The sequence below is a fragment of the Apis cerana genome, linkage group LG1, assembly GCF_029169275.1.
Source record: "Apis cerana isolate GH-2021 linkage group LG1, AcerK_1.0, whole genome shotgun sequence".
Lineage (NCBI taxonomy): Eukaryota > Metazoa > Arthropoda > Insecta > Hymenoptera > Apidae > Apis > Apis cerana.
Genome location: NC_083852.1, coordinates 226022 through 245866, shown reverse-complemented (window position 1 = coordinate 245866; position 19845 = coordinate 226022). Strand labels below are relative to the sequence as shown.

The window sequence follows — 19845 nt, the reverse complement described above, 5'->3', positions numbered from 1 at the left end:
TGTCTCTTTCGGTGGCGGCGACTTGTCTGTGCTCGAATCGTATACGGAACAGGCTTCCCTCCTCTTGACCGAGGAGGGTAGTCAAAGGTCACGGATGGGTATAAATTTTCGTCTTTTCTACTTTACCTCAACGATCGTAACGATCGTGTTCGTTCTCGACGTAACCTCAATGCGAAAACGGTAGCCGTTTTCGTCGAAGAGAAATTTGAAATAGAAATATCGAGAGGAAGAACGAAAATGATCGAAGTAATTGTCCGAGAAATAACGTTCTAACGAGAGAAAAAATTGATCGTCCATTGATCGTCGAGGTTGCGCAAATTCAACCCTAGTTGAGGGAAACGCGACGACCCAGAGGAACGGAACGGAAGGAACGAGCCGAGCCGAGCCGAGCTGAGCCGAGCGGTGGCGCCGCCTCTCGTTGGAACGGACGCTCGAATGGCGGCCCGATTATTACATGACATTCCTCGAATACCATCCAGACCTCCCTCGTCTCCTTCGGCAAGCGTAAGCTCCTTCTCCTCCCGTTCCCCTCCGAATTTCTTTCTCCGTCTTTCGCATCCTCGTACGTGGCTACGATCCGATCCTTCCCCTCTCTTTCTCGCCTTCTACGGAGTACAGATCTCGAAGAGGCGAAAAGGCTCGGGGCTCCAAAATAGGCCCGCGATACGAATGATAAAAGCATCCCCTTCTGCCTTCCTCCACAGGCCATTGCCTCCACCCACGCCGCTTCTCCTCGATCCTCCCCTCCCTCCTCCTCTCTCTCTCCGAGTCGTCTTCGCTTCCTTTGCATCCTGCCGTCGCGGAGGAAGCACGCGATCGAGAATCAGCCGCGCCCTGTCGAGAGAGAAACGCGCGAGAGCCCGAACCGTGATATCCGTCCCACATTTTCGCCACCACGATTACGCGTGAAAAATCGCGATACGAGATCGAGTTTCTCGCCAATTTTTCCATCGTCGTGTTGGTTACTTACTTAGCTTCTTATTCTCTCTGTCGTTTATTTCACTCTACGCGAATAAATTTTTTCTTTTTTCTTTTTCTTTAATTTTCTCGAAACGCGAGAAAACATTCCATTCATCGCGAAGCCAATTTTGAAAAGGATTTATCTCGAAGGAAGGAAAGGAAAAAAAAGAAAAAAATAAAATAGAGGACGTCGTTTGTTCGTTAAAATGGGGAAAAATTCACACGAATCGTCGAGGCTCGAGTATAGATACTCGTAGAAAACGAAAGGCACGTTAGCGCAAATAGACAAGAGGACGACGTCGGGGACGTGGCGGTGGTTGCGAGCTATGCGATCGATTCGTGGCCGCCTTCTATTGTCGTTGCGTCTATGTGTAAGGGTTTGCAGTAACCCTCCCGGAGAAGGACGGTGGCTGACATCCCCTAGGAGAAAGGGAAAAGACAGCGGGAGAGAGGGAGAGAGAGCGAGAAAGCAGCGGTAGTAGAGATAGTACGATTTCTCGTAAGCCACGAGCGAACCCATTCATAAAGACGGGGCCGTGACTAACGAGTAAGGAGAAACGAGCGCGAGTTTGCCTCTCTCTCTCTGTCTCTCTCTGTCTCTCTCTCTGTCTCTCTCTGTCTCTCTCCCCTCTTCTTTACTTTCATCTTCCCCTCTCCCTCCCTCTCTCTCTCTCTCTCTCTCTCCCCCCGTATCGATTTCCTTTCTCCATCGGGTTCTTTCCTCCTGGTGTTATCGCACTCGGTAACGAGTCAAATTTTTCCTTTCTTTTTCCTCCTCGCTCTCGCGCTGTGAAACGGAATAGGGGCGAAGGAGGGAGAGAATACTTGACCCTTCTCGCGCCTCCGCGTGATTTCACGCCGATGGTTAATTAAAAACGCTTTCCCGCGACAAAATTGATAAACGGAGCCACGGATACGAGGAATCGATCGCGAGGAGTAAAAAATAAACCCCTCGTCCCTCTCGTTCGATTTATCGATCGGAATAGATTACCACGCGACGCGTCCAATTCGATTTCCCCCCTCCCCTTCGGTATTCCGTTCGGCTTTTTGCGAGTGATTCCGCAAGAAACCGTGAAACTCGTAGGCACGCAACAGGAACAAGATCGGAGATGTTTCCAGCCTCTGCGAATCCGCTTCCGCGTTCCATCACGTGGATCGACCTCCGGGAAGGACGCGGCGTTTCATCGTCGATCACGATCACGATGCCGTTGCTCTCTTTCTTCCGAGGATTCTCGAAGGAGGACCACTCGTCGATGCCATTGTTCCCCAACCCTGTCGGTAAAGATCGGAAACGTTCCGATTCTGTTCAAAAGCGAACCGAATCTTCTCGCGGCACGCAGATGGTAAACGCCGAGCGCCTTCTCCCTTCCTCGATATCTCGTTCCACGCGTTTTTCAAGGTTCGTTTCTTTCTTTATCGATAATTTACTACTCTCGTTTTCGAATTTACAAATTATAACCGGAGGCGGGCGCGAAACGTGTGTTGGGTATCTGGACCGGGAAATATCGAGATAACCGTTGGAGAGGAACTTTATTACCGACACCGGGGAAAGTTTTGATTGGGTTGAGAAAACTCGTTCGCGAAGGGATCGATGGATACCTCGGAAGCGGAAAAGCTCGATGTAAACTCGCCTCCCTCTCCCTTCGCCTGTGTTCGGCCTTGGCCCAACGTTCGATCAAAACCAACAGCCCTTCGCTTTCGGCCATTGCGCGGGGAGAGGGGAGGGGGGAGGGGCGGAGGGTTGGCAAGGGGCGAGGGGGGAAGGAAAGAGAAAAACAGAGGGCGAGAGAGGAAAAAAAACGATCTAGCTAATTTTTCCTACCGCGTACAAGGGCAGTGGGACAACCAGTGCGAGGCTGAAGCGCCACCCCATCTTTCGCCCATTCACTCGCCTTTTAAAGGGATCAAAGGTATACGCGTCCAACCATTATCTCTCTGAAATCGTTCGCCAAACTTGCCGTTCGCCGCTTCGATCTCCCTCTTCCTCCACTCCGCCTCTCCTCGCGAACGTTTACGAACGTTTCTCTACCGACGATCATTTCCTTCCCTTCTTCGCGTCGATCCATTTCGTTCGATTACGTTCGGGGCAAGATAAGTCTCGTTAGTCTTCTCCCTACGAAAATACGAGGGGGTTCCTCTCTCTCTCTCTCTCTCTTCTCCCCCTCCCTGTAACGAGAGGGTTAGCAAGTATATCCCATACGCTCGGTTTCGCCGCATCCTCCGCATTCCACTTTTATCCATCTTGGTTACATTTTACGTCGGTGGAATATCTAGTTACCGATACGTGATCGCGTAATTATTACCGTATACGTGACTTTCGAGGACTGGAAGTGAACGTTGCGCTCACGTAGCTCACGCTCGTACATCCGATTTCGCTATCGAACGAGCGTGCCGAAGAAATAAAATCGGTTCAAGGGACGAACTCGAGAGCTCGAATATAGCGCGACGATAAACGCGCGTATCGATAATACATCGTACGAGACTGTTTCGAAGAAAGAGATGTCCCGTTAATTGAATCCTGAAGGAATAAGAACGATCGGGTGACTGGGAGAAGTAAGGTAAGAAAAGAAACGGTGTATAGAAACGTATATAACTGGTTGGTGCGTTATCAGGTACGTTGACAAGAAGAGAGAGAGAGAGAGAGAGGGAGAGGGGGAAGATAACGAGGAAGGATGTCGTAACATCTTTCTCCTCCTCGTCACCCTCGATTCCTCCTCTCTGTTTCTCGAATACGAAAATAGGCACCGCGTTCAGCCTCGTCTCCCGTATACAGAGACAAACACGCCTTTTGTCTTCGTTCTCTTTTTCTTGTTTCGGAGTGGAGCCGGTCGGCCGATTAGGCAGCGCGTGTAAACGTGGAAACTAGCTTCTCAATGGACGAGCCTGGCATTCTTCGCCTCTTTTTCAGCCACGTGTCGTTAGTGTGTCGCGCGTATATGCATTCCACGTGTGGGATGCGCGTAAACCGTAAATAAAATTCCAGGCGGCGGACGATGATGATGTATCGAGCGAAGCCTCTTCTACTACTATTGCTACTATTGCTACTCTACCTTCCACGAAAATTCGTCGCTCCATCCGTTTTTCCATCCATCCATCCATCCGTAGTCCAAGTATATAACGGGGACGGAATTAATACGGTCGCGAATACGGTCGCGGATCCGTTGGGACGAAGTTATTCGGAAACGGGGCGAGGTGGAGAATCGATTCGCGAAGTCGCGAAATAAAATAGCACGGTCCGTTGGATGGCGTTTCGTCACCGGCAAGTAATTACGTCATCGTGCTCGTCCACGTCTCGCGTGTCGATGTTCGGAGAGGGAGCGAGAGAAAGAGGGAAAATCGATCGGGACCGAACGTCATTTCGTGTATTTTTAAAGCTTTGCTCCCCTCCCCCGCGCGATTGAAACGGCGGCGGGTGGCAAGTGACGAAAGAGAGCATGGGATCGAGGTCAAAGCTCGAAGCGGTACGAGAAATTTCGTCCCTGGAATGTGCCGGTTCCCGCGCAATTGTTGCGACAATTTAACGCCGTTGTCTCCATCTCCTCCTTCGTTATCTCGCCAACAAGTTAATCTTTATAAATAGCTCGAGCCACGGTTATATTTAATCCTGACCCTCGTGGTCGTCGTTTCTGCGTTGATACGTCTCTTTACCGCCTCTCCTAGTCGGAGCCACGCGTTCCCCGATTTTTCCACCATTCGGAAAACGGCCACGATCTCTCCGTGACCTTTCCACCCGATTTCTCACCCGATTTGCTCCTCCCCTCCGCCCCCGAAATATCATCCATTCGCGGATCGAACTGGAACGCCTTTCTGAATAATAGAAAAGGTTCGCGCGAATATCCGACGTTTCGCCCGAGAGCTGTTTTTATCGTCGTTACCCTCTATCCTCGCCTCTCTCTTCGCCTCTTCTCCTCCTCCGCGCCGTTTCTCGCTCTTCTTCGGTTAACCTAAATTCAGGCGCGACTGCCGATCGATCGGTGTTACGATCCTTTCTCTCCCTCTTTTTTTCCTTCTCCTCCTCCTCCTCCTCCTCCCTTTCTTCTTTTTTCCTTTCTTTCTCGCGCTCGTTCGCGCAGTTAGTCACGCGAGTTTCTCCGCCGCGTCGAGACGGAGAAGAGAGAAAATTCGTCTCGTTTCGATTTTTCGAACGCGGTTTCTTCTCCGAAGAAACTCGAACCTCGATGAATTTTTTCTCGGCGAGTCGAATCGATTTTTGGATCGGGCACGTTCGTTTTCCGTGACGAGCGCGCTAGAAAAGTCCGTACGAATTAATCTTGGAGCTCGACCGACAATAAAACCGGACTGTCCTTACATTCCTGGGCAGTGTGTCGCCCGCTATTTTAAGCCCGGAGTTTAATAAACTTACGTCTCTTAATTAGACCTACTTCTCTCCTCCTCTATCATCCTTTCTCTCGTTCTTCGCGTCTACGTCCGACCGTTGAGAACGCTCGACCATCGAGCCTGTCCCGATCGTGCCTCTCTCGTGTTCGAAAATCTTGGACTCGATCGATCGTATCTCGATTTTTTTACACAATTTATCTTTATCCTTGTGCGCAAGAGATCGACCATTTTTATATTTCAAAGGTACTGCTAGATAGACGCGCGAGATTAGATTAGGCTTTTACTTTACCACACCGAGAAAAATTGATCGATACGCGTAACCGTTTTAACCGTCGTATAATACGATACGAAACCTACGTCCTTCGGATTGTTCTACTTCCTACACTTCGTTTTCTTCCACGTCGTCGAAATTTTCCCTTCCCCCGAATATAAATATACGTGTAATATATATATTTAGAGAGAGAGAGAGAGAGCATCGGATTCATAACGGATCGAAAGTGGAACGAACGCGTAATGATAATTTCTCGTTTTTATCTTCAAACTTAAAATAATCATGGATACGTTGGTTCGAGCGCTGTGAAAAATCATTCCCGATATTTACTCGACCGATATTTACTCGCGAGCTGCGTATTTCGTTCTCTCCTCTCTCTCTCTCTCTCTCTCTCTTTATCCGTCCGTCTCTTTCACCGTTCCGCTCGCAACGCAACGCGAGTTTACGTGTACGTCGTATTACGGCACTGCGCAGCGTACGCTCACTATTCTATGATACAATCAATGAATGACTGACTGCGTGCCGTGACGTGACGTGGCTGCGCTGGTGACCGTGATGACTTATCTCGAGCTCTTTCCCTTTTGCTTCTCCGCGCGCGTGTTCCGCCCGACCTAGCATTTTTACTCGAGAAATTACTCGTCGTCCATCGATGCGGCCGCGAGCGAGCTGGAACGAATCGAGAAAACGGCAAAGAAAACGGAAATGGTGTGAAAAGGATCTTGCGTACGGGGGCAGGAGGGGATATTTATTTGCTCGAAAAAGGGGGCCGATTTCTGTGGGGAAACGTTCGGGTTCTCGTGCCACGAATTCTTTGCGCGAACCGTTTAACCGAGTCTGGTTACACAGCGAGCGAGCGAGCGAACGGTCGAGAAAATGAGCGAGAGAAAGAAAGCACGGCTTCTTCTTCTTCTTCTCGCTTCTATATTCGTCCGTTTCTTCTCTCCTTCTCGTTTCATCCGGTGCACATTAGCGACGTGAAACGTAGGTTCGCCACGGCAGACCGCACGCCACGATGCAATCAATGAATGACGATGTGGCGCGGCGCGCGCACTGACCGTGATGACTTTTCTTATCTATCGCTCTCTCTCCCTTCGAGCCGACCTCCTTCGCTCTCTGCATACGTCTCTCCTCCCTCCTTTCCCAATCCTTCCCCCCTCTTTCTTACTCCGATTCCCTTTTTTTTCCGCTCTCGTCCACTCTCTTCCTGACCCCTTCATCCGGTTCGCATTACGCGCCGTGCGTACGAGAAGAAGGAAGCGAGCGCCCTTCTCCACCCTTATCGCGGCAACGATGCACGCTCGAGGCGCGTCTAAAAACGTTCTTTCCGTCGACGCCGTTGGACGGCGTGTTCCCTGAATTTTTCGCCCCTGAATCGGGGCCGAAACGCGGTCGATTGATCGGGGGAGGGGGAGGGGGAGAAGGCGTGGTCATCGAGATGATCAAGTATGGATAAAAAATTATTTGCGATTTGTTTATATTTATAGCTAAAGGATACTGTCTCCTCCTCCTCCTCCTCCTTCTTGTTCTTCGAATCAACGACCATGATTTCGCACAAAGCGGGTCTAAGAAGAGGAATCGGTTATATCGATTTCCTATCGAGGATGTCGATTTCGATCGCGATAAGTCGAGGATTCGTAGGAAGCGTACATCGACGAATAAATTGGCGAGTGGAAAACGAATCGATGTAACGGGAGAGATAGACGCGTATCTGCGATGGAACTTGTCTTCGAACTGCGATACATAACGAGAAACTCGATAATGACGCGTGACGAGAGCAATCAGATCGAATCCTCGAAGAACGGAGCGTACGCGAAAGTACGCGCGTGGTACGTGGTGTACGACTAAACAGGAATGGAATAATGGTAAAGTGGTGTGGTCGACGACGGTGGCGTGGTGATCGTCGTCGTCGTGGTCGTGTCTCGATCGTGGTCGTCGTCGTGGTCGTCGTCGTCGTCGTCGTCGTCGTCGTCGTCGTCGTCGTGGACGGTGGGTGACTATCGATCGGTGGCGGGCGTCGGCGTCGGTGCCGCTCGATGGCGCTCCCATCGTCGGAGAAGGACGGCGACGGCGCTCTGCTTCGGTTGTCCGCCCCTGGGGGGCGGTGGAGGGGGCGGTGGGGGCACCGACACGCAGACCAATCATGCCTTTGGTGGAGCCGGCAAGAGCCCGGCGTGTACGTGAACCCGCTACGCTAAATGCGGATTTATCAGTCGTCGAGTCGCGTTCTTCCCGTAAAACTTTTCATCTCGTTCCTCTCTCCCTCCCCCCCACCCCGCGCTTCCTCGTTTTTTCCGCGATCGCGATCGACCGGGTGTCGCGTCCCCCTCCCCCGATCCCGGAGAGAGGATCCATCGCGAAACGATTCCAAGGTGTTTTCGGTGCGGCGCCCCTTTTTCTCGTTCCGTGGGGGGCGTTGGAGAACGCGTACGAGAAGGATGCTGCATCCTTGGGAAAACGGGTGTTCCGCAGCTCGATGTTGGAGCTGCTCGTCCGGACGGGACGATGGCGTGTCGTCGAGATTATTGGACCGAGTGTTCCACGCGAACAGATGGCAGGAACGGAATACCGATACCGGTGCTGCTCGAACGACGAAGGATGGATAAGTGAGAAGAAAAAGTGGCATGCCTGGACATCGCGCGCGGTGTGATCGACCGTGGTGAGACTCGCGTGGATTTTCCCAAGGAACCGTTGCCATCGTTCGTGCGCCGATGCTTCTCGAGAAGAAGGAAATTCGGACGATCGTGATGGGAATCCCGAGTCGTAGTAGTTTTCTCAGTGGAAAAGATGGAGGGGGAGGGGGAGGGAGGGGGGAGAAAATGTTTGGAAGAACGGTGACGGGAGTATTACGCAATTTGGATAATCCTACGCGTAATCCGATGAAAAACGACGGGCGTCGAGAAGAGGAGGAGGAGGAGGAGGAGGAAAAGTATCGTTCGTTTCATTCTTTCTTCGACGTGGTGGAAAATGGGATTGTAATGCAGCCTTAAACGCGGAAAAGGTGGCGAGGATCTCGCCGGCCACGCATGGCCGTTTCGCCCGAAGGATGTCGTAAAATGCCGGCGTAAGGATCCATCTCGCCGGCCAGTAACCATTTTCCATCGGTCGTGGACGCGATAGAACGCGTCGGGAGAGAAAAGTTGGAAAACGACCGTGATAAAAGAAATTTCCTCGAGAGAGAGATCGCGTATTGGTGCGACGACGACGACGAGAACGACGACGACAACGTCAACGGCATCGGTGCCGTTGCTCGATTCATTCTTGTGATAATTCGATTGTGTTACGGTTACGAGGAACGGACGTGTGATTCGACGCGAGTGCGTGATATCTTTTTCTTCCTCTCTTTTTTTCTTTCTCTCTTTCCTTTTTTTCTTTTTTTCTTTTTTTCTTTTTTCTCTTTTCTCTCCCCTCTCTCTTTCTGTCTCTATCTCTCTCTCTCTCTCTCTCTCTCTCTCTCTCTCTCTCTTCAAACTGACGTTGAATGATGTTTGTAGTGACAACGGCTGGAACGACACGTGGATACGCGAAGAAATCTTGGGGTTACTTTGTACGATTAAAAAGGTGAGCATATTAAACGAGTAAAGCTTCCCCACCTCGATGTTAACGAACGTGCAACGTCACGACGATGTATTATACGACGAAACGATTGTCCATGAGATTATATAACGTAGCGTGGAGAATCGAAACGCGTACGCGTACGTCGAAAATGCATCATCTTCCATCCGGATCGATCGTCCAATCCTTTTTTATCGTAACAGTTCGCTTTCGCGTGCCGCGAAAGATACCCCATAATAATAACAATAATAATAATAATAATAACAATAATAATAATAATAATAATAATAATCGTGCGAATTTCACGCTGGGATGAGAGAAGGGAAATTATTATTATTATTATAAAAAATAAAAATTTGTCTATCCTTTTCACGATCGAACGATCGAATTAGACGAAATTCGTTATCGTTTTTTTCCCTCGGTCAGTTGGAAAACGGATACGTGTCGGGGAAGGAAGGCGGCGGATAGAAGGAAGAGAAGAATAAAAAAGCGAGACAAGCTGCTGCGAAACATGGACAAAAGCAAATGTTCTCGTGGCGGCTAATGAAACGCCCCGGGGGAAGGGGAGGAAGGGGGCGAATGGGTGGGGGCAGAGGGGGAGGGGGAGGGGCGCGAGAGAAGAGAGCGAAAAAAGGGTCGGGAGGGCGAAACGGAGAAAAATCGATGTAAAACGTAACGGAAAGGGGGTTAAACAATCGGTCACCGGCCGTACGAAATGGGTTATTTCGCGGTGGCCGATGTTTTAGGTGTGGCGAAAGGGAAAAACCTGTCGATTCTTTTTGTTTCCCCGTTCCGAACCGGATAGATGCCCCGCCGAGAAGAAGATGTTCTCTTCACCCTTGATTCATCGATCTGTTCGCTTCACCTGTTCGTCCCACCGTTTCTTTCCGTTCTTCTTTCCTTCCTTCCTTCCTTCCTTCCTCCTTTCTTCCTTTCTTCCTTCGTGACGAGACAACAGTAATTGGCAAAAGATCGATTCAACTTGGCTGCACTTCGAAGAAGGATAATGCCCGTAAATGCTTCGCTTATTGATCTATCTCTTTCGAAGTCGTGTGCCGTTTTCCCGTTTTCGCGACGAGATCCCGATCTCGATCTCGATCTCGATGAAGAAAAAGAGGGGATAAATGCACTGCCCCCTCTTTAACAATAATCTAATGCGTCCTGAAAGGACGAAACGAAATACGCCGAGTTTTTTTTTTTTTTTTTTGCCGATTTCCACTTTCGGGAAATCGATTTGGAAAGAGATTTGGAAAGAAAGAAAGAAAGAAAGAAAGTAGGAGCCGCTGTGAAATCTTTGGTGGTCACAAGGCTCGATGATGAGGGAAAAAAAAAAAAAAAAAGAATTGCTTTGCCAACGAGTCCCAACTAATCGGCAATTTCGTGGATTAAAACGGTGACGTAAAACGGGAACGCGTTATTCGCGTATCGCTCGTACAGCACGTTATAGTTATAGCTGGTCGAAACGTGCACCCTTCGAATGGCTTTCTTCCGCATTCGCATAAGAATACCATCGTTGTTCGTTGAAGTAATTAAGAAATTTCGCGGAGAATACCGTGTATATACGCATCGCATAACGCGTAACAGTTCTCCTATTGTCATTGGATGTATTTTCGTTCCAATAAATCTTTTCGTTCTTCGAGAACGGCGTTGATCCGAGCTTATTGTTCCACCATACCACGTGACCGTTAATGGTCACGTTATTTTAACGAGTGTCGGAAAATGAGCGTTATACAATTGCATCGATGTGACGCTGTATCGTTATCGCATCTGTGACCGACTTATTTTAAATCCGTCCTCGTCTCACGCTCCAAAACCGATCCGTATAAATATTCGTCGAAAGGTGTGCGCCCACCGTCGAACCCCGCGTCACTCTTTACGTTCGATTCTCCATGTTTTCGATCGAATCGAGAATATCCTTGGTTGGTCGCGTGCTCGGGATTACCCACGTACTTGACGTCATCCAACGCGGAACGATATCGCGCAACCGTGTCTCGATATCGAGCGTAGCGACAGATCGATTCGTCTCGATTAATAGGAATCTTCTTATTTGCTTTCTTCCCTCCCTCCCTCCTTCCTTCTCTCTCTCTCTCTCTCTCTCTCTCCCCCCGACACGATGCTGCCCGTAATAAATTTTACGATTCGACGAGGAGCGTGTTCGATCGAGATGCATCCGGCATCTCGCGGCCGATATCGATAATTCTTATCTCCGCCCGACCTACTTGCGCGAGTCTTCCATCCCTAACCGCGTAATAGCACGCGGTTCTCGTTAACGCGGGTCTGGGCGGCGTGTGTCGCGTCAAAGTTCGCCTCGTCCCGATGCATAAATGATAAATCACAAGCGGCAAAAGTTGGCCATTACCGCGTCGTTTCTTGGTCGAGAATCGATCTGGTGGGTAGATAGATAGATAGGTAGGTAGACAGGTAGGTAGGTAGATAGGTAGGTAGGTAGGTAGGTAGGTAAGTGGTGTAACAAACAACGTCCGTCGATGATCCGTAAAGAAAAGTTAAAGGCGTAAGATCGGCGCGGAAAATTTCAAAGGATGGAAAAAACTTTCGCTTTTCGATCGATGCGCGCCCTGTACGCGATCTATCATTACGTCAATCGCGGTGCCACCTGTTATTACGATACATCGCGACCGCTCTTCCATCGCGTTTCACGCGCCGCTTATAACGGAAGGTGAACACTCGCCGATTACCCACGCCTCCTCGCGGCCACTGCGCGCAGGAATTGCCGCTAATTACGTAAAATGCCGTTCGACCTTCTCAGCGCGCGGCCTTTCCATCCGTGTCTCGCGTGCACGTAACCCGAATATTACCTCTACGCAACCGCGTTGATTTCCGATCTGCTCAACGATCGGTTCGCAACGCCGATACGGATATTAAGGAAAAAGGGAGAAGGTAAAACCGCGTTTTTCCCCCCGCGTATTTGACGCATCACGGCCGGGATAATTAGAAGTTTGTACAAAGTATTGTGCAAAGATTGGGCGGTAACGGCCGTGAAACAACGTTTTGATCCCGCTCTGGAGGGGAAAAAAAGAAAAAAAGGAAAAAAGAAAGAAAGAAAAAAGTGTCGACCGGCATGCGAAACGTTATTTCGAACGATCCGATCGTTCCGTCGTGTTAAGCGCGCGGAACAAAAGAGCGGTAATTACTTTTCGCAGGGCTGTCGCGTCCGTGGAGGTTCGATTCCGGTGCATCGCTCGTGCTTCGGTTATTAATATCTTGGGATGCTCCGATTAATCGACCGGACAACGATTATCCCTTTCGATTCCTCTCGCAACGGATGATCCTGTCCGAGCTGAAGGACGCCGATTTCGCCATCTATCCCCGCCCTGTAAATCCTGTACGCGTGCCGCCAATCGACCGGGTATCCCATTAATGCAGTTAATTTCAAACGTGTATACGAAACATACGAATTTTAAAGATTTATTTCCACGATATTCGCCTCGAATGTACGTTTAAATCGAGTCCTTCCGTTTCTCCAGCTTCGGCACATAGTGATATACTCGGTGCCCGATAAAACACGAATCGTGTACTCGAACGGTGTCGTTATTGATTATATAGATCATTCTCGCATCGAATTGTGTACGAATTGTTACTCGGAGAGGGGAGGGCCGAAAATGTCGTTGATCTCCGTCACAATGGTGTAGAACTGTGATCGTCGACCGTTTCCCGACCGTGTCTATCGGGGTGAGAGAATAGAACGATCCTCTCCTCTTCGAATTCTTCGACTTCGATCCAGGCTGGTGGAGGAGCAGGTTCTCTCCCTTTGTGAGGGACGAAAGGAAGGAAGGAAGGACGGAAGGAAGGAAGGAAGGAAGGAAGGAAGGAAGGAAGGAAGGAAGGAAGGAAGGAGCCGACACAGAAGCGAAAGGGGTGCACGCATGACCCTGAACCTAACCGACGCGCCACCCGGTACAGGGGTGCGAAACTCCGACAACGAGAGTAAGAGAAGGAAAGAGAGATAGAACGAGCACGGAGGAACACGATGGAGAAGAGGACAGGAAAGGGGAGGACGCGCGTATATATGTCGAAGAGAGAGAAGAGGGAGGGAGAGGGAGATGCGAGAGAGAAAGAGAGAAACAGTCAGAGTACAGTCCCCGGGATCAATACTCCCGCGTCTTGCGATCATTCATCTTGCCACGCCCCTCTGCTCTCTCCACACACTCTCTCTCTCTCTCTATCTTCGTTCTTTACTCTTCTCTTTCCCTTTCCCTTTCCCCATTCTCTCTCTCTCTCTCCATCTATCTATCCACCTATCTTTCCTCTCCCGTTCCTTTCCATTTCTAACCCTCCTCTCCTTTTGTCCCACCGTCTTCGTCCCCATGCTATCGACGCCTTAATTCCGTTAAGAAAGAGAAGCAACAAGGGGTTGAGGTACGTTGGGGAAAAGGTAGAGAGAAAAGTAGAGAGAGGAGGAGGGGATCGAGAGATGGACGTGAAACGGCGACACGATTACGGAACGTCGAAATCGATGAGGGGACGGGGGAGAAAAGAGGAGGAGGGGGGAGGAGTGGAAAAAAGAAGATGGTTGGTAAGTGAGGTAGTAGCGCGCGTATATACGTAAACGCGTAGTACGGTTACACTTGACTCGTCGTTGCACGTGATTCAAATGAGTTTCTGGAGCCCAGCCCCTACCTCCTCCCACACGGTGATGCCAGAAGACCGATAGAGGGGGCTGTGCCGTAGGCCAGACGATGAGAAAGGGTGGTCTCGAGAACCGAGAGAGAGAAAGAGAGAGGGGGTTGTGCGCGGTTGTTTCGGATAGAAGGGCTCGTGGACGGACCGGTCGATCCGATCGAGCGTCACGATAAAAGGGAGGAGGAGGAGGAGGAGGTTAGAATCGGACAGACGGAAGTCGCTCTCTTTCCACGCTTTCTCCTCCGTCTCTCCGCCTTTCTTACACGTATCCTTTCGCCTCTCCGCATCTTCTCGCGCTTCCGTGACTCGTGCGCCCCAGCACCATCGAGAATCTTCTTCTTCTTCTTCTTCTTCTTTCTTTTATTTCTCCTTTTCCGCCTCCCCATTCCTCTCGCTTCTTATCTGTTTTTTCGCCATCCTTTACTCTTCGTTCCCCTCCAGCGCGGGCAAAGAAGAGAAGCCGACGAGGAAAATATCCGGAGGGGGAGATGGCGAATCCTCCCGCGAATCCTCTCCTATAAATTATCGTTTCGCCGTCGAAACGGAGGTAATTTTCATGCCATTGCCCGACGAAAACGTAACGAAAACCGGGACAAAATGAATTTTTTCCTTCGTTGAAACGAAATTAAATCGAATCCGGCGGAGGATTAAAACCATTCTTTACGAGTTCGAGGAGGCATCAGACCGCGACGAGAAAGATATCGAGCAACGTACAATTTCGTTGATCATGTATGTGTGTGTGCGTGTATGCGTGCAACTATTGGAAATTTTATTTTAAGGGGAAAAAAAAAGGAATCTTCCTTTTCTTTCCTGTTCTTCTCGAAAATTTAATCGTCTCCAGAATTTGCCACGATCGAAATAACACAGTTCACAAACTCGAAAAAAGAAGGAACGAGGGAAGGGAAATTTGAAATCAGGACCCCCTCTCACGCTCTTGTCACGAAGTCATTACGCTAGTCACACTCGTTCAACCTTTCTCTCCGCGCGCGACGAAAGAGAGACGAATAATTGCGATCGATGCGAATCGGCGATCCAACGATATATCCATCCATACTTATCTCGGTATCGTTTAACGGTTCGCGTACAGAAACGCGTATTAAGAAGCGGTCGAAGAAGTTGGCGCGAATATTCTCCTCTTTTTATCCAAGAGCGAATTTTTTTCTTCGTTCTTTCCCCCTCGACGAGCCAAGATTTCGCATTTTATCCCATTTAAATACAATGACGTTTTCGTTTGCTCAGCAATGGAGATTGATGAAGTCGACGACGATGATGTTGATTATAATCTGAGTCCTGACGCTTCCGGAAACGATATTTGCAATATTGGAGGAAGTGGCGACGAAGGCGGAAAGGACGAACTGCTACTGAAATTGCAACAGTACGTAACGTCGGACGCAAACTTCACACGGTGAGTGTACTCATGTAGCCTTTGTTCATCTTCCTTTTTTTTCTTTTTTTTATTATTAGCGCGATAACGGTGCGGCGTTGTAATCGTTAAGCAAGTTAGCTTATGCCAATTTTCCTCGATATTCATCTCGACGTCTCGAAATCTTATTCGATTCATCCGTACATCATCCGTGTTTTTTTGCGTACAATACGGACAAGTTGAAGAGTGTGACCGTATGACAAGAGCGAAACGAGCGTATACGAAACAGCTTGCTCCCCTTGTCTTGTTTGCATGAAAGAGCGAAAATTGATTGGCACGGTGAACGAGCACGTTTGTTAACATTTTTACCCCGACTCGCATTAACGCGCATATATACGTATAAAGACATATAAAAGTACTTGTGCTTTTCGAACGTTTCGAAATTTCTTTGACCTTGCTATACCCACCACCGAATATAATGCGAAATCCAAATGCGAGACGAAACGTCGTACTTCCATCGACGCGCCGGATCGTTCGAAGAACACTCGACGTTTAAAGGAAGGAGAGATTCGGAGGAAAATTGTCGAAACATTATATGATGGAGTATGTGGAATATATCGGCGTATATACGATGTAAGGGGAAAATGTGGTGTACACGTAAGCAGACATTGAATAAGACCATGATGAAAGAAATGTCTGCTCGTTTCCATGCGGAGAGGAACGAGAGAGAGAGAGAGAGAAAAGGAAATCTCTTTCGAAGCATCGGTGACTACGCTATACAATGTAACGCCCAAGTCCTCTCGTGTAGGTTTCGCTTTTTCCGAGCATTGGGCCGGATGCGCCGTACCCAATAGAAGAGAGAGAGAGAGGAGGGAGGGAGGGAAAGAGAGAAGAGCGCGTCCATAAATTCTCGAAGCGCCGGTAGTCGACGGTCGCTGTTTCTTCTTCGTACGACGAATCTCGCGTTGCTTCCCAACCTCTCCTCCACTTCCTCTCAACTTTCAACTCGAAAACGGTCGCTCGTCGTTTTTCCACCCTCCCCTCTTCCTCCTCCTCCCCCCCGTTTTGCATCCACTTCGCTTCAGCCGAACCTCGGAGTCTAGGTCTTCTTTGGACAACGACGAAAGAAATAAGCGGATTCGTCTCTCGCCGCTGAACGTATGAGCGGAGGAGTAGCTTGAAACTGTTGTACATGCGATAGCAAGCCGCGAGAAGTGGTTTCGTACGTGTCTGATTTGGCGCAATAATTCGGCGGATCGGGGGAATTTGATATCGATACGTGCGAAAGGTATCGGTCTCTCGGTGATCGCCGGCTAAAAACGAAGGTTTAAAATCGGAACGTAACGACGACCTAGAGGATACGGAGGATAGCAGTCACTCGAGATTACCTAGCGTGGAAAGAACTACTACGATCGGACGTGACGGACCCTAGCCAAATATACACGGTGCGTCAGCGTCGCGGCGCGCGGCGTCGCGTCCTCCCTTCCTGCACCGACCAACTGCCGGGCGCCTCGTTTGAGGTCAACGTCATGCGTTTCTCTTCTCTCTCTCCCTCCCTCCCTCTCTCTTTCCCCCGCTAACGTTTCGGATGAGTGAACTTTGGAACGTGCGCTCGGTTCACCTATGAGTGAAATAGATCGTACGGTAAAATCTGACGTCGATCTCGCAGGGAATCGCTCGTGTTTTCTTTGTTTCTTCTCTCTTTTTTTCTCTCCAAAGAATTATATAATAATTCTTCAACCTTGGGAACGATTAGGAACGAGAGAAAAATCGAAATCTTCTAATTATCCATCTTCGTTGGGAGAGGAAAACCGACTCGTCGAGTATATATATATATATCTGTGCGTGTGCGTGTGTGCGTGTACATTGTATAATGTCGCGATTTTGCCGCGATTTCGAGTCTCCTTAATTGACACGAGTGATTTATGGACGCGTTGTGGCGCGTGCGAGCGCGATACGAGCCGGAACGGAACAAAGGAACGAAGGAGAGAGTATCGGTATTTCTCGTTCTCGCTCCGATTCAACTCGATCTTGATCTCGTCGTGCGGAAAAACGTGGCTCGTCGTCGAATCGAGCCGTGCGATCCGCGTTCGTCGAGTGAGAAAGACGGTCCCTGTAGACGCGAGGAGAGGGAGAGAACCGCGCGCAGATTTCCCTGGTGGACCGTTTTCGGGTGCCAAGTGCAGCCGAGACCGAGATGTAACGGTCAAAAACGCGTTTCGTAACCGCGAACGCTTTTCCATCGTTTCCGATTACAACGTGCGATTAGAAAGTTTTCTCCTTCTTCTTCTTCTTCTTCTTCCTCCTCCTTTCTGCGGAAAGATGGTATCTTCCGATTCGCTTTGCGTCGAGCTTATCGTCGATCGGACAGGAAATTTGCGCAATTCTATAGAAGTACGTAACTAATGTTGCATCGTAACGTTCGTGTCGAAACAGGGATCTAGAGAAGATCGATCGGATTGATATCCACTTTCGAGTGAAAAGTAGTGCGACTTTTCTGGATAGTCATTTCTGTACAACGGCGTGCGTATTATTTCCCTGTTATTCCACGTGCCCGATATTCGAATATCGACTCGAGGAATTTGCAACTAGTTTGCCGGTAAGCATAATTTAACACGTCGTTAAGTTTATTCTATAATAAGATCGGTGCGGAGAGAGGTGGCACGGCCGGGTTGAAACGTTAACATCCCGCCGATGGTAGTGCAAGTATTACTACGCGAACTTAGAAAGAAGCTCGAAGTTGCAAAATCTTTTCTTTTTTTCTTCCCCCTCCTCCGTCCAAGCGTCGTTTCACCTTTTCGTTTTCGAAACACCGGGAAGGTGGTATAAGAAAGGGAGGAGGGAAAACAGGGGAGATGTTTCTGGCGCCATGATGCGATTTCCTGGCGGTGCACGTGCGAAATATTCAGAAATACAGACGCGACGCGCGACGGACCGGCCAATCGGGTTCATCGACTATGGTGTGTGCCGCACAACGCGAGACGCGGTCGAAACAAAATACCGCTAAAATTAATCCGGATCTTGGGTCACGTCTGCAACGAGTCTAGACGATCGGCTGGTTCGCGACGCGGCTCGAAACCGGTCGAAATATCGTGCGATAAATGACTCTTCCTTTTCTCTTCCATTCGATAGGATCGATTACCAAGTTACAAGCCGAGTTACGCGTTGAAAGAAATGGTCGTTTTCTTGGGATATTCACGCCAGGTTGGTTAAAAGCGGAGGTCCGCTGGATCGAAGCGGTAATAATCGAATGACCGGTCGATTCGTCTGCTCGTTTGCCACGTCATGCCTGTTCCATCGCTGCGGAGGACAGATAATGCGGACATTGTTCGGTGTGAACGCAGCCTTCGACCAGATGGCACAATTTTCCGATTGTCGTTCTCCTCCGCTTTTTCATCCTCGTCGCTGCTCGCTCCGGCTTTCAATACGTGAAACGTGCATACACGCGCGAACACACGTGTAGATGGAACGGGACAGAACACCACATACGGGCACAACGGTATGGAAGAATGAAGAGAGAGAGAGAGAGAGAGAGAGTGGGCAATATAGCGGGATTAGGGTGTTACCACGAGTATTTGCGATTTCGATTTACGTTCGGATAATTTGGTGATTCGGTTTCGATCGTTTGAAAAATGACCGTGTCGGGTATTACGGTCAGTGGGACACCTACCACCACGCCTACCATCCCCGAAAACCGTTCCTCCCGGCGTAAACGAATCTACTCTCGAGGAATCGGGCAACGATGGACGCGGTTCCAAACGAAATTCCACGCGAAAGACTCGATTTATAGAACTGGGTCGGGATCGATCGGATCTCGATCTCGGTGTTATCGGCGTCGAGGGACGTTGTTTGCGATAAAGAACAATTTTCGATCCAGTTACTCGTGCTCGATCGATTCGTTTTGTGGAATGTTTGTGAGAATTTTCCTTCCTTCTTTCCTTCGAAGAGGAAGAATTTACTCGCAATACGCTTAATCCCATCGCTGGAAACGGTTGCGTCATCTTGCGCGACATTACGTCCGTCTAGGTATGCACTTTGATCTAGTTTTTTTTTCAAAATGTTGGATCGGAACAGAATTCTCGATGCGATTGATCGGATGGTGGAAATAAATGGTCGATTGCCAAAAGACGGAACGGCGAACTTGAGATCGCCGAAGATTAATTTGTTTTCACGAAACGTACGATACGAGAGCAATGCATGGTAAACGAATCTATTGTCTTAGGTCACGATTCGTAGTCGTGCACGAACGGCGCTTGCCTATGGAATAATCGTCGTATTGTTGCTCGATGATAAACCCCTATATCGCCTCGTACACGTCCTCGTCCTCGATAGTGTGTTTTTCCAAAACTCGAGATGCGTATTTAAACCTCGTTCAAACAGAACGATCGCAGCGCAGTTTAAGAAATCGTAATTTATCAAAGTACACTCGGCCAAACTTTCTCCCGTATTTTCGATGTATAAATTCGCGATAACGAGCCCCGACACGAGCCAATGATTGCAGCGAAAAGAAAAGAGACGCGGCGATCGTTAAACTCTCAATCGGACTCGGCGTTAGAATCCTTATTGGGAATGAAGAAAAAAGACGAATAATCGATGGGATCGAAGAAGAAGGAGAGGAAGGAATTGGGCGACGATACGTGTGCGTACGTTGGTCTCGCAGTAGGGTCAGATCGATACCGGTGTATCGTGATAAACGTTGGCGAGGACGGAGAGGAGGGGC

At 49.3% G+C, this 19845-nt stretch overlaps 1 protein-coding gene across 16 annotated transcripts in view; it reads left to right on the top strand.

Annotated features, from left to right (window-relative positions):
* The window catches only part of LOC107992804 (serine/threonine-protein phosphatase 4 regulatory subunit 1), a 107778-nt gene that overhangs the window by 3804 nt on the left and 84129 nt on the right, over positions 1 to 19845 (top strand). For 7 of the 16 annotated variants that reach the window (XM_062082653.1, XM_062082677.1, XM_062082642.1 and 4 more), the window contains exon 2: positions 9061 to 9127. The exons of 1 other annotated variant lie outside the window; for it this stretch is intronic. Coding sequence is in view for 12 of the 15 variants with exons in the window: in XM_062082642.1 (XP_061938626.1) it covers positions 9061 to 9127 (67 nt within the window). In the remaining 3 variants the exon portion in view is untranslated. Of the gene's footprint in view, positions 1 to 7722; positions 8884 to 9060; positions 9128 to 15001; positions 15168 to 19845 lie in introns of those variants that run through there. 8 more of the 16 variants (XM_062082650.1, XM_062082601.1, XM_062082645.1 and 5 more) reach the window with 4 other exon arrangements.